This window comes from Entelurus aequoreus, linkage group LG02 (genome assembly GCF_033978785.1).
Source record: "Entelurus aequoreus isolate RoL-2023_Sb linkage group LG02, RoL_Eaeq_v1.1, whole genome shotgun sequence".
Taxonomy (NCBI): domain Eukaryota; kingdom Metazoa; phylum Chordata; class Actinopteri; order Syngnathiformes; family Syngnathidae; genus Entelurus; species Entelurus aequoreus.
In genome coordinates, this window is record NC_084732.1 from 13,333,069 (window position 1) to 13,346,598 (window position 13,530).

Genomic DNA, 13,530 nt, shown 5'->3' on the forward strand with positions numbered 1-13,530 from the left:
AAACTACTTCCTTAACCACAACACCAGGGGGAGTTCCACAAACCACTTTAAACCCAGATTCCGATCCAACAAAGGTCTAAACTCGATCTCCATCTATGCCACATCAATATGGAATGCACTCCCAACAGGTGTAAAAGAAAGGGCATCTTTATCCTCCTTCAAAACCGCACTAAAACAACACCTCCAGGCAACTTCCACCCTCCCCCTTCCACATCCCTCCTCCCCGGATTGTAAACAATCAAATGTATTTCTAATGTATATACTTGTTCTTATGCTACCTGTACTCACTATGTTCTCTGCTCGCTGTACATATCCTAGCAAGTCAGACCTACACTGTTTCAATGCCCATTTCTCTGATCATGCAATTGTTGATGACTGAAGTGCTGATATCAAACAAACCCTCCTCATCCCACCCCCCGGATTGTAAATAATGTAAATAATTCAATTTATATACTCTGATGATTAACTTGTGTGATGGCTGTATTATGATGATAGTATATATTTGTACCATGAATTGAATTATGTGGACTCCGACTTAAACAAGTTGAAAAACGTATTCGGGTGTTACCATTTAGTGGTCAATTGTACGGAATATGTACTGTACTGTGCAATATACTAATACAAGTTTCAATCAATCAATCAAAAATGTAGTTGTAGTGCAGATAGTTAGACAGTCCACAAACGATATGGTGAAAACAGACATGAAAACTAGAGGGAAAAATTAAAGAACACGAACGACATAAAAAAAAGAAAACATTTTAAAAAAGCACAGAGCTGATGCAACCAGCTGCCACTTCACGCAAGGGAAACATCAAAGGACACAAAGGGTAATAAAGTAGCAGAGAGCTGATGCAACCAGCTGCAACTTCAGCTGCGCCATTACTACAAAGTAAAACACAACAACAACAAAATGAGAAATAAATAATACATATTGGGCACATACGATTGCACCATGCACAGACAAACAACAAAAACAGCCTCTGCGTTGCTCCACGCCATCGTCTGCGGGGGTGGGGGGGAAGCACAGCCAGAGACAGGAACAGACCCAACAAAGCAACCAACTAGACTGCCCACTGGCACTCGGCCAATGCCCGGTCCGAGCGGAGGAGCGAGAATCTGTCCATGGAGACCGAAGTGTCCGATACATAACGACAGTCATTTCCTCCGGTCTCTCCAGGTATGCGCACGGACTCTGGTGTGACAGAAAGCCAGCAGCTGCAGTCTCACCGGTGCAAACATGTCCAAGTCATCAGGTATGTGCCGTCGTCTACTAAATGCATTTGTTTACATGGACTCCGTAATAACTTTTCATTTACGTAAATGTATTTATATTTAGCCGGGGTGGAAAAGGGTATCTCATAACGTAGTTTCAGACAAACACCACTAGAGGTCAGTGTGGTATATAAGGTGTCACGGCTCTGGTGCGTTTGCAAATAGGTAGAATAGAATAGAATAGAAAGTACTTTATTGATCCCTGGGGTAAATTCAGCACCACAGTTCACTCACACTGAACAATAAACACTTAGGTATTTTTACATGTGAATAATATAAATACAGTCTATTATACAGCATAATTCACATATGAATAATATAAATACAGTCTATTAGGTATCAGGTAGTTCCAAACAAACACCACTAGAGGTCAGTGTGGCATGTAAGGTGTCACGGCTCTGTATGGTGTGTTTGCAAAGAGGTTAGACTGCAAATACATCACAGTTGGATGAGAACCAAGGAAAAGCGCGTCTAATTTTTAAACATTATTTCATTTGTGGTAATCTACTCAAATCTAACTTTCAGAATAAAGAAACCCGTGTCCTGTACATGATAATTTTTTTGCCGGTCTTCATATATGTAACATTTTTATTTTTTTATTTTTTTAAATGTATCTATTTATTTTATTTTTTTAATTGAACAACAAACATAAATTTTTATATTGCAAACAAAAGTCAAGGCACTTTCAACATAACCAAAAATCTACACATCAGATTGAGCAAATCACGACATCAGCAAAACATGTCAAGGAAAGAAAACAAAAGCACTAAGCTGCCAGCACTAAAAAAAAATGTGCCTGTTTTGATGTTAAGATAAATTTTATGATGTTATTTTTTTTTTAATCATATTGTATATGTATTGTGTGCTTTTATTATTTTTCTCTCTCTTTATTTTCCTTTTCTTTTAAATTGTAATTTTACTGCCTTTTTTTACATCATGGCCAGGGGACTACAGATGAAAACTAGCCTTCTGGCTAATTCTGGCTTTTTTAACCATGTGTGGTCATGTGTTTTTATGAAATTGCATAGTCCCCTTTTAATAAACTAATCTAATCTAAATACGGATAGAATATTAAATATTAATAAATATGAATAATACAAAATACAAAAAGACAAAAAAATCACTTTAAATGTTTTTAACAAATATATAAATGTAAGGGCTTTTGTACTCTTAATCATTCTCCAAGATATGATTGATCATTTTAAACCATTAAGCCAATTAGAAAATGTAGGCCTTACTTTCAACATATATATATATATATATATATATATATATATATATATATATATATATATATATATATATATATATATATATATATATATATATATATATATATATATATATATATATATATATATATATATATATATGTATATATATATATATATATATATATTTACCATTTGAATAAATGAAGTGAACTTCCGGTAGCAACTTAAACTTCACTGTAAATATGTTATAAGTTATAAGTTATTGTGCAGTAATGTTTGAAATAATGATTTTATTAAAATTGAAAAATTTAATAAGTACTTTTTTATTTTATTTCAATTGTTCGTTTGAGATTAGGTAGTTTGGCTACTTGGACTTGCCGTACTACCTCTTTCGGTCGCTATCAACGCTACTATGGTAATATTATCAATCATTTAAACTCGCAAAAATAGCGTGATTTAACTATTAACTTCATTGTAAATATATTATGTATTGTTGTGTAGTCATTTTTGGAACAAACTATGTAATAAATATATTATATCCTGTTTTTAAATTGTTCGTTTGAGGAAAGTTTGTCCACTTGGATTTGCCGTTCTACCACTTCCTGTAGCAATTTAAACTCGCAAAACTGTGTAACGTAACAATTTACTTCACTATAAATATGTGCTAAGTTATTGTGCAATAATATTTGGAATAAAGAATGTGTCAAATAAACAATATAATAAGTACTTTTTTGTTTCAATTGTTCGTTTGAGATTAGGTAGTTTGGCTACTTGGACTTGCCGTACTACCTCTATCGGTAGCTATCAATGCTAGAATAGTAATATTAGCAATAAAAACATCCAGAAATTGTGTGACTTAACTATTTACTTCATTGTAAATATATTCTGTATTGGTGTGTAATCGTGTTGGAAACAAACTATGTAATAAATAAAGTATATAGTGTTTTCAATTGTTCGTTTGAGGAAAGGTAGTTTGTCCACTTGGTTTTGCCGTACCAGCACTTCCTGTAGCAATTTAAACTCGCAAAACTGTGTAACGTAACTATTTACGTCACTGTAAATATGTGCTAAGTTATTGTGCAATAATATTTGGAATAAAGAATGTGTCAAATAAACAATATTATTAAGTACTTTTTTGTTTCAATTGTTCATATGAGATGAGGTAATTTGGCTACTTGGACTTGCCGTACTACCTCTATCGGTAGCTATCAATACTAGTATAGTAATATTAGCAATAATTACATTTCCAGAAATTTTGTGACTTAACTATTTACTTAATTGTACATATATTCTGTAATTTTGTGTAATCGTGTTGGAAACAAACTATGTAATTAATAAATTATATCCTGTTTTTAAATTGTTCGTTTGTGGAAAGGTAGTTTGTCTACTTGGTGTTGCCGTACAACCACTTCCTGTAGCAGTTTAAACTCGCAAAACTGTGTAACATAACTATTTACTTCACTGTAAATGTGTGATAAGTTATTGTGCAATAATATTTGGAATAAATAATGTGTCAAATAAACAATATTATTAAGTACCTTTGTGTTTCAATTGTTCGTATGAGATGAGGTAATTTGGCTACTTGGACTTGCCGTACTACCCCTATCGGTAGCTATCAATACTAGTATAGTAATATTAGCAATAACTACAACTCCAGAAATTTTGTGACTTAACTATTTACTTCATTGTAAATATATTCTGTAATTTTGTGTAATCGTGTCGGAAACAAACTATGTAATTAATAAATGATATCCTGTTTTTAAGTTGTTCGTTTGTGTAAAGGTAGTTTGTCCACTTGGAGTTGCCGTACTACCACTTCCTGTAGCAATTTAAACTCGCAAAACTGTGTAACGTAAGTATTTACTTCACTGCAAACATGTGCTAAGTTATTGTGCAATAATATTTGGAATAAAGAATGTGTCAAATAAACAGTATTATTAAGTATTTTTTTGTTTCAATTGTTCGTTTGAGATGAGGTAATTTGGCTACTTGGACTTGCCGTACTACCTATTTCGGTAGCTATCGACGCTATTATGGTAACGTTATCAATCATTTAAACTCGCGAAATAGTGTGACTTAACTATTTACTTCATTGTAAATATATTATGTATTGTTGTGTAGGCATGTTTGGAACAAACTATGTAATAGATAAATTATATATGTTTTTTTCAATTGTTCGTTTGAGGAAAGGTAGTTTGTCCACTTGGAGTTGCCGTACTACCACTTCCGGTAGCAATCATATGCTACTATGGTAGCATTAGCATTTAATAAGCTCGCGAAACTGTGTGACTTAACTATTTACTTCGCCGTCCGACTAAAATCCACGCGTATGCACTGTGTTTTAAATAATTTATTCACCACAAGTATATACCGTATAATGAAGCAAACCTCATAATTTGGTATTGTTTCTCATGCTACCTTAGCCCGTTAGCTGCTAACAAAGAGAAGTTAGCATCACATGCTAATTGTTGTGACTGTGAAAATGTGCAAAGTCCAAATACTGAGAGCGATGGTGACTGAGCGACTGAACGCTGTAGTGGAAGAAATATTTGTCGTGTTGGAAAGGACGATAGCAGAATACGAGGAGGAACTTTCTCGAACAAAAGAGGAGAACGAGCGACAACGTCAACAACTGGATGCTGTTGTCAACCTTCAAGTTGTGTTAAACAGAACAGGTTTGTTCAAGTTGGATTATTTTATTTTTTAACCATTGACATTATTTATCCAGGAGTCAATTTATGTATGAGATTCTGCCGGTATGATAACCTGAGGCAATAATATCACGGCATGGTATTATAAATACAGATCTAAAATTAATAATTTTGAAATGTCTATGAAAAGAAGAGTTTTTTTGATTGATTGATTGAAACTTTTATTAGTAGATAGGGAAGATGCTGTGAGAGGCGGGTGGGACCTGATATTCAGCTGGGAATGACTAAAACAGTAAATAAACACAAGACATATATATACTCTATTAGCCACAACACAACCAGGCTTATATTTAATATGCCACAAATGAATCCCGCATAACAAACACCTCCCCCCTCCCGTCCATATAACCCACCAATACAACTCAAACACCCGCACAACACACTCAATCCCACAGCCCAAAGTACCGTTCACCTCCGTGAAGTTCGTACAGCACATATATTTCCCCAAAGTTACGTACGTGACATGCACATATCATATCATATCAAATGTTTGGAAGCCAAAGCTGCATACTCACGGTAGCGCGTATCCAACTCAAAGTCCTCCTGGTTGTGTTGCTGCAGCCATCCGCTAATACACCGATCCCACCTACAGCTTTCTTCTTTGCTGTCTTCATTGTTCATTAAACAAATTGCAAAAGATTCACCAACACAGATGTCCAGAATACTGTGGAATTTTGCGATGAAAACAGACGACTTAACAGCTGGCCACAATGGTGTCCCAATATGTCCGCACAATCCGTGACGTCACGCGCAAACGTCATCATACCGAGACGTTTTCAGCAGAATATTTCGCGGGAAATTTAAAATTGCACTTTACTAATCTAACCCGGCCGTATTGGCATGTGGTGCAATGTTAAGATTTCATCATTGATATATAAACTATCAGACTGCGTGGTCGGTAGTAGTGGGTTTCAGTAGGCCTTTAAATCAGTGAGGCTGTAAACTCACTGCTAACGTTATAACCATAGACATCTTATAAAGGTACCGCTACTGCCTACTAGCGCTGACGAGATGCGGGGCCGCCATCTTGGAGTGGTGATCCGCTCCACTCAGTGCAATTCATTTGGCAGGAGCAATGAACTGTCAGCGCATTTAATTCATCTTACCTCACTGAATACCACTGATTTTCACGCGTTTTTTTTTGTCATACGTCACGTGTAGCTATGATAAAGTACACATGTTTTGGCGTGTTTTATTATTCATAGTTTGCTTAACAGTAATAGAATATTCTTATACGCTATAAGTGACCAGACATCCAAGATCAAAACTGGGAACATAATCCCAGAGAAGGGGGAAAAAACGGTCAGCTATTTTTAAGTTGAAGAAACAATATGATTAGGTTATATATACATGTGTATATCCTACATAAACAATGTTTACAATCTGTGTAAATATATTAGTCTGTGGTTAAAAGGACTTGAAACTCAAAATGCAGGACTTGGGACTTGACTTGAGACTTTCCAGTCTTGACTTTGGACTTGCCCGTCTTGACTCGGGACTTGACTCGGGACTTGAGGGCAAAGACTTGAGACTTGTGACTTGCAAAACAATGACTTGGTCCCACCTCTGCTAAATGGTAACACCCGAATAAGGGCCCGCATTAATCAATTCATGGTAAAAGAGAAAGAGAAAAATAACTTTTACTTAAACAGTCATTTATAATCAAAATGTTAAAACGGGTGTCCAAAGTGCGGCCCACAACTAATTTTTAAACGGCCCAGGGCACATTCTAAAAATTAGACCACATCTGCGGTCCCCTCCAAGGTTTCTCAGATGATATAATTGTTTTTGATTGATTGATTGAAACTTTTATTAGTAGATTGCACAGTACAGTACATATTCCGTACAATTGACCACTAAATGGTAACACCCAAATAAGTTTTTCAACTTGTTTAAGTCGGGGTCCATGTAAATCAATTCATGGTACAAAATATATACTATCAGCATAATACAGTCATCACACAAGTTAATCATCAGAGTATATAGATTGAATTATTTACATTATTGTTGATATCAGCACTTCAGTCATCAACAATTACATCATTAGAGAAATGGGCATTGAAACAGTGTAGGTCTGACTTGGTAGGATATGTACAGCGAGCAGAGAACATAGTGAGTTCAGAAAGCATAAAAACAAGTATATACATTTGATTATTTACATTTGGTTATTTACAATCCGGGGAGGTGGGATGTGGAAGGGGGAGGGTGTTAGTCAAGGGTTGAAGTTGCCTGGAGGTGTTGTTTTAGTGCGGTTTTGAAGGAGGATAGAGATGCACTTTCTTTAACACCTGTTGGGAGTGCATTCCATATTGATGTGGCATAGAAGGAGAATGAGTTAAGACCTTTGTTAGATCGGAATCTGGGTTTAACGTGGTTTGTGGAGCTTCCCCTGGATGACTGAAGTGCTGATATCAACCAAACCTATAACCCCCCCCACGAACCCCCTACACATACCACCCTCCAGATTGTAAATAATGTAAATAATTCAATGTATATACTCTGATGATTAACTTGTGTGGTGACTGTATTATGCTGATAGTATATATTTGTACCATGAATTGATTAACGTGGACCCCGACTTAAACAAGTTGAAAAACTATTTCGGGTGTTACCATTTAGTGGTCAATTGTACGGAATATGTACTGTACTGTGCAATCTACTAATAAAAGTCTCAATCAATCAATCAATCCATCTCATTGTTATCCCATTGGGTTGAGTTTTTTTCTTGCCCTGATGTGGGATCTGAAGTCTGATGTCGTTGTGGCTTGTGCAGCCCTTTGAGACACTTGTGATTTAGGGCTATATAAGTAAACATTGATTGATGATATTACAAAATACATTAAAGAGCAGACTGGTGAAACACCAAAGACTCTAAAAATGGGACCCATTACCTCCCTGCTTGGCACTCTGCATCAAGGGTTGGAATTGGGGGTTGAATCACCAAAATTGATTCCCTGGCGAGGCCACCGCTGCTGCTCACTGCTCCCCTCACCTCCCAGGGGGATGATCAAGGGTGATGGGTCAAATGCAGAGAATAATTTCGCCACACCTAGTGTGTCTGTGACAATCATTGGTACTTTAACAAAGAACAATTTGCAAAGTTGCTATTTTTTAAACGGCTCGCGGCACATTCTAAAAATACTTTGGAAAAAGAACAAAAAAAGAAGGAATGAAAGAGAAAACATGAACTGTAACAAGAAAAGGTTTGACTCTAATAACACAAAGCTGTTATTTTTCTTTAAAACTGTCATTACTCAAATCAAAATTTTTATGAACTATTGACCTATTGAAGACTCCAATTACTTCACATCAATTATTCCACTTTGAAATATTTTTTTGTGGAAAAGTATTGCATATTTTGTGTGTTTGCCGTAAAAAAAAAGTTTTGTACGACAAAAAGAAACAAACTTTAAAAAATAAAAAATAAAACGTATAATTTACAAATATATTTGAGGTGGATCTGGAGATTTAGATTTTGAAAGTAAAATAAAATATGTTAATATTTGTAACGCTTTTCTGTGAATTCAAAAAAATAATTCATCAAAAAAATATAATGAATACAAATTAATGTTGTAATGAATTATTGAAATATTTAGGGCTCCTATTACTTCACATCAAATGCAGTATTAGTTCACCAAAAATATTTTTTGGGGAAAAGATCGCATATTTTTGCCATTAAAAACAGATTGTTCTTTAACAAAAAGAGCATAAAACATTATCAACAGATATAACTAAAGTTGATCTAGAGATTTAGCTGTTGAAAAAATAATAATGTTATAACAATGATATAATTATTATTTTTTAAATATATTTAAAAAAACATTTTAAACAGTTAACTGAGACTCTTCTGGGTCCCCAGGACCAAACATTCAGGGAGCTCTAAAGGTAAAAAAATATCTATAAATATTGGTTTTGAAATGTAAAATAATCAAAATGGCCCTCGCACGCTTTGATTTTCCAGTAACAGAAAATGATGAAAGTGGGACATATGTATTTAAAATAGACATAAACAAATAACAAAGCCAAATAACAGACCCATTTTGGTTAAAAATTACATTAAAATATGTAATATACAATCCATGAAGGACTTTTTTTTTTTTTTTTTTAAATAAATAAGAGGTGTCAAATTAGTCAAAGTTTTCAAATTAATCGCAATTCTTATTTGTAACGATTCTTTTAATTAATAGAAAAAAATCGATTAAATAAAAAAATAAAAACATTTTAAACTCGTCTGGGTCCCCAGGACCAAAAATAAGGGGAGCCCTAAAGGTGAAAAAAAAACTATAAAAATATTGGTTTTGAAATGTAAAATAATCAAAATGGCGCCCGCACGCTTTGATTTTCCAGTAACAGAACATGATGAAAGTGGGACATACAGGTATGTATTTAAAATAGACATAAACAAATAACAGAGCCAAATAACAGACCTATTTTGGTTAAAAATTACATCAAAATATGTAATATACAATCCATGAAGGACTTTTTTTTTTTTAATTGAAATAAATAAGAGGTGTCAAATAAGTCGAAGTTTTCAAATTAATCGCAATTCTTATTTGTAACGATTATTTTAATTAATTTAAAAAAAATCGATTAAATAAAAAAATATATATATTTAAAAAAACATTTTAAACATTTAACTGAGACTCGTCTGGGTCCCCAGGACCAAAAATGAGGGGAGCCCTAAAAGTGAAAAAAAACCCTATATTTATTGGTTTTGAAATGTAAAATAATCAAAATGGCGCCCGCACGCTTTGATTGAAAAACAATTTGGACACCGCAGTAACAGAACATGATGAAAGTGGAACGTATGTATTTAAAATAGACATAAACAAATAACAGAGTTATTTATAAATAAATAAGTGCAGTTCTTAATGCAGTCTATTGTTGCTAAACCTGCAACTCATGTGACATTTTGCCATTTTTCCTGTAAGGAAACACAACAATAAATGCAACCACTAAGTGGCTCAAGAAGATCAGAAATTAAATAACTAATAAAAACACAATTCTTACAAATAAATACAAGTGTGTAGTGTAGGCATTTAAAACTAAATTAGAAAAAAAAAAATTGGACACTTGTTCACGATTTTGATTCATTTGCTGCCTTAATTTTAACTATATTTCACTGCTGAAGTAAAATCTAGTTATTTAAAGCCTTGTGTGTTTGTGTTATTGTGTCCTACAGACATCAGTGACGAAGATCTTCCCGCTGAGCAGCGGGAGTGGAGCACCTCGGCGGAGCCTGAGGATCCTGGGCCTCCCCTCATCAAAGAGGAGCAAGTATGGACTCCGGAAGAGGCTGACGTCAGCGAGTTTCCAGTGACTTGTGTGGTTGTGAAGAGCGAAGACGCCGACGCCGAGAGGCCGCAGCTTGAGCAGAGTCAAAGTGAGGAGACGAGAAGATCAGAAGCAGACAGCCTCTTAGCTCCAGTATCTGACAGCGACGAGACGACGCCACACTCTGCTGACACTGATGATGAGGACTCTAAAGTGGATAAGACGTCTCACACGGACAAAAAATCATTTCAGTGCTCTCAATGTGACAAAACTTTTGGATGGCTGACAACTTTCAAGAGACACATGAGAGTCCACACGGGTGAAAAACCGTACGGCTGCTCAGTTTGCGGTAAAAGATTCTCCTTAAATTGCACTTTGACGATACACATGAGAACGCACACCGGAGAGAAACCTTTTCTCTGCACCATTTGTAGCCAGAGGTTCTCTCGAAAAAGCGATCTGGTGGTGCACACGAGAACGCACACGGGTGAAAAACCGTTCGTTTGCTCAGTCTGCGGCGAGACGTTCTCCCAAAGAGGAAATTTGAACATCCACATGAGATTACACACCGGAGAGAAACCGTTGTCGTGCCTGATTTGTGGCGAAAAATTCTCCCATCGAGGCAGTTTGATGAATCACACCAGGAAACACACCGGAGAGAAACCGTTCAGTTGCAAAAAGTGTGACGGAAAATTCTCTTATAAGTATCAGTATCGCAAACACGTGTGTGCTGCTATACGCGACGCAGCGCTTTGACTCAATCATGTAGCGTTAAAGTAACTTATATTCTTTTATCACGTTTAATATGTGTATCAACCATTGGAATGAATTGAGCATGTTTTCATTAAGTCATGTGACATTTTCCTTGCAAGAAAAATGCAAACAAATTTTAGCACTGTATATAAATGTCTGCAGTTGGGTTGTACGATATGCCAGTACTAAAAAACTGCGGTAGTAATTAATTAAAAAAGGTACAATAATGCCTTTAAAAAAAATACCAGTACTTTTTTTTTCATGGACATGATGACGCGCCAGGGCATACTTGCCAACCCTCCCTATTTTCCCGGGAGACTCACGAATTTCAGTGCACCCTCCCGAAAATCTCCCGGGGCAACCATTCTCCCGAATTTCTCCCAATTTTCACCCGGACAACAATATTGGGGGCGTGCCTTAAAGGCACTGCCTTTAGCGTCCTCTCTCACCTGAAAAGGAGACTATTATATATGTCTCCGTTATCCATAGGTTTATCTATAACCCATAAAGTAGGCAGGCACGGAGCTATTTCTCAGCGTGTGTTTTATTCCAGCCGGCACGTTAATACACTGACACACAACATCCGGATTCCCGTCATGCATTGCTTCAAAACTACGGCAAGTAGTAATGTCCAAAAACATAACAGAGGAACGAAGGAGAGACATGGCGACGACGAGTAAGAAGAAGAAGTACGCTTGCAAGTTCCAAAATGATTGGAAAAAAATAATTTCAGTTCATCCAGGACAGCTCGAAGGGGAAGGGGTATGCTGCCTGCACATTTTGTAGATCTGACTTCTCCATTGAACACGATGGCCGAACGGATATACTCATTCATGAACATATTATTTTATATATATATATTAGGGGTGTAACGGTACGTGTATTTATATTGACCCGTTTCGGTACGGGGGTTCCGGTTCGGTTCGGAGGTGTACCGAACGAGTTTCCACACGGACATATTAAGTAGCGTAACGCACGTTGTGTAAACAATGCACACCGAGGCACAACACACGGCATGCTAGCAGCTAACGGGCTACGATAGACTGACTATACGTCCTCTTTTCACCGGACATGTCCTCTTTTGCGGAGCTGTCAGGGCGGAGTTTCTTAAATGCCTCAAATGTCCAAAATTTTGAGTTAGGGTTGCGTGTATTTTCAATGTACGTTCAGGGTTAAGAAGGGGTTGAAAACAAAACAAATTGTGCGCGCAGCAGCATTGTGAGGGAGGGGCAGAGACAGAGAGAACGAGAGAGTTATGATAAACGCGCATGAGTCACCAGGCTCTGCTTTTTATCCATAGATTTATCAGATTTAATTTTTTATTATCTTCAGCAGGAGGCCATTTGCTGCCCACAGCTAATGTTTTAAAGGCCCACGGCACATTCTAAAAAATACTATTAAAATAAACAAAAACATAACAAAAGTGAATTAAAAATGCTTAAAGGTTAAATGTAATTTAGAAAAAGTTGCAATGTTGACTAATAAAACAAAGCTGTTTTTTTTTCTCTTTCAAACTGTCATTGCTCAAAACATAATATTGAATCAAAATCAGTGTTATTATGAATTATTGACCTATCCAAGGTTCTGATTACTTCACATCAAATATTCCACTAAGAAAAATATTTGGTAAATAAATAACCCAAAAATGTATATTTGGTTGTTTTCTTACTGTACCGAAAATGAACCGAACCGTGACCTCTAAACCGAGGTACGTACCGAACCGACATTTTTGTGTACCGTTACACCCCTAATATATATATGTATATATATGTATATATATGTATATATATATATATATATATAAGAAATACTTGAAAATATAACCCCCCCCCCCCCCCCCCCCCGCCCCCCTAATCTCCCGAATTCGGAGGTCTCAAGGTTGGCAAGTATGCGCCAGGGTGATATTGTTGGTAATATGAGCCGAGGCGCAAGTCAAGACACACACAGAGCGCTTGCAAGCGAAAACAGTGTGGAGACAGAAGAGGGGGAATGGATGTATTTTTGACTCACAACTAACAATAAATGTGGACCTTTAAACACTAAACCATAGCTAGTGTTTCATCACTCCTAAATCACTAATCATCGACAAAAAAAAAAAAAAGTTTCTTGCAGTTATCATCCCTGCACGACGAGGGATAACGCAACATGCTTCACTGCACACAGAGATAATCTGCAAACACAGTTTGAAAAGAAAAAAAAAGAAAATAATGATTTTACTCAACAGCACCCGTGCAAAAATATCATCCATGTTAAAAGTCATTTTGTTCATGACGGGCGCAGGCCAGTCAACTTCAACAATAGACTTT

The 13,530-nt window shown here is 36.0% G+C and overlaps 1 protein-coding gene across 2 annotated transcripts; it reads left to right on the plus strand.

Annotated features, from left to right (window-relative positions):
- The first annotated feature begins 737 nt into the window (after window positions 1-737).
- Window positions 738-12,966, plus strand: LOC133662445 (oocyte zinc finger protein XlCOF20-like). 2 transcript variants are annotated; one of them, XM_062066452.1, is made up of 2 exons: window positions 738-1,253; window positions 10,380-12,966. In XM_062066452.1, exons 1-2 carry the CDS (start codon window positions 1,238-1,240, stop codon window positions 11,225-11,227), a joined length of 864 nt encoding a protein of 287 aa, XP_061922436.1. In that variant the 5' UTR covers window positions 738-1,237; the 3' UTR covers window positions 11,228-12,966. The 2 variants fall into 2 exon arrangements, with proteins under 2 accessions (XP_061922436.1, XP_061922426.1); XM_062066442.1 differs by lacking the exon at window positions 738-1,253 and adding an exon at window positions 4,726-5,161.
- The last annotated feature ends 564 nt before the right edge of the window (window positions 12,967-13,530 follow it).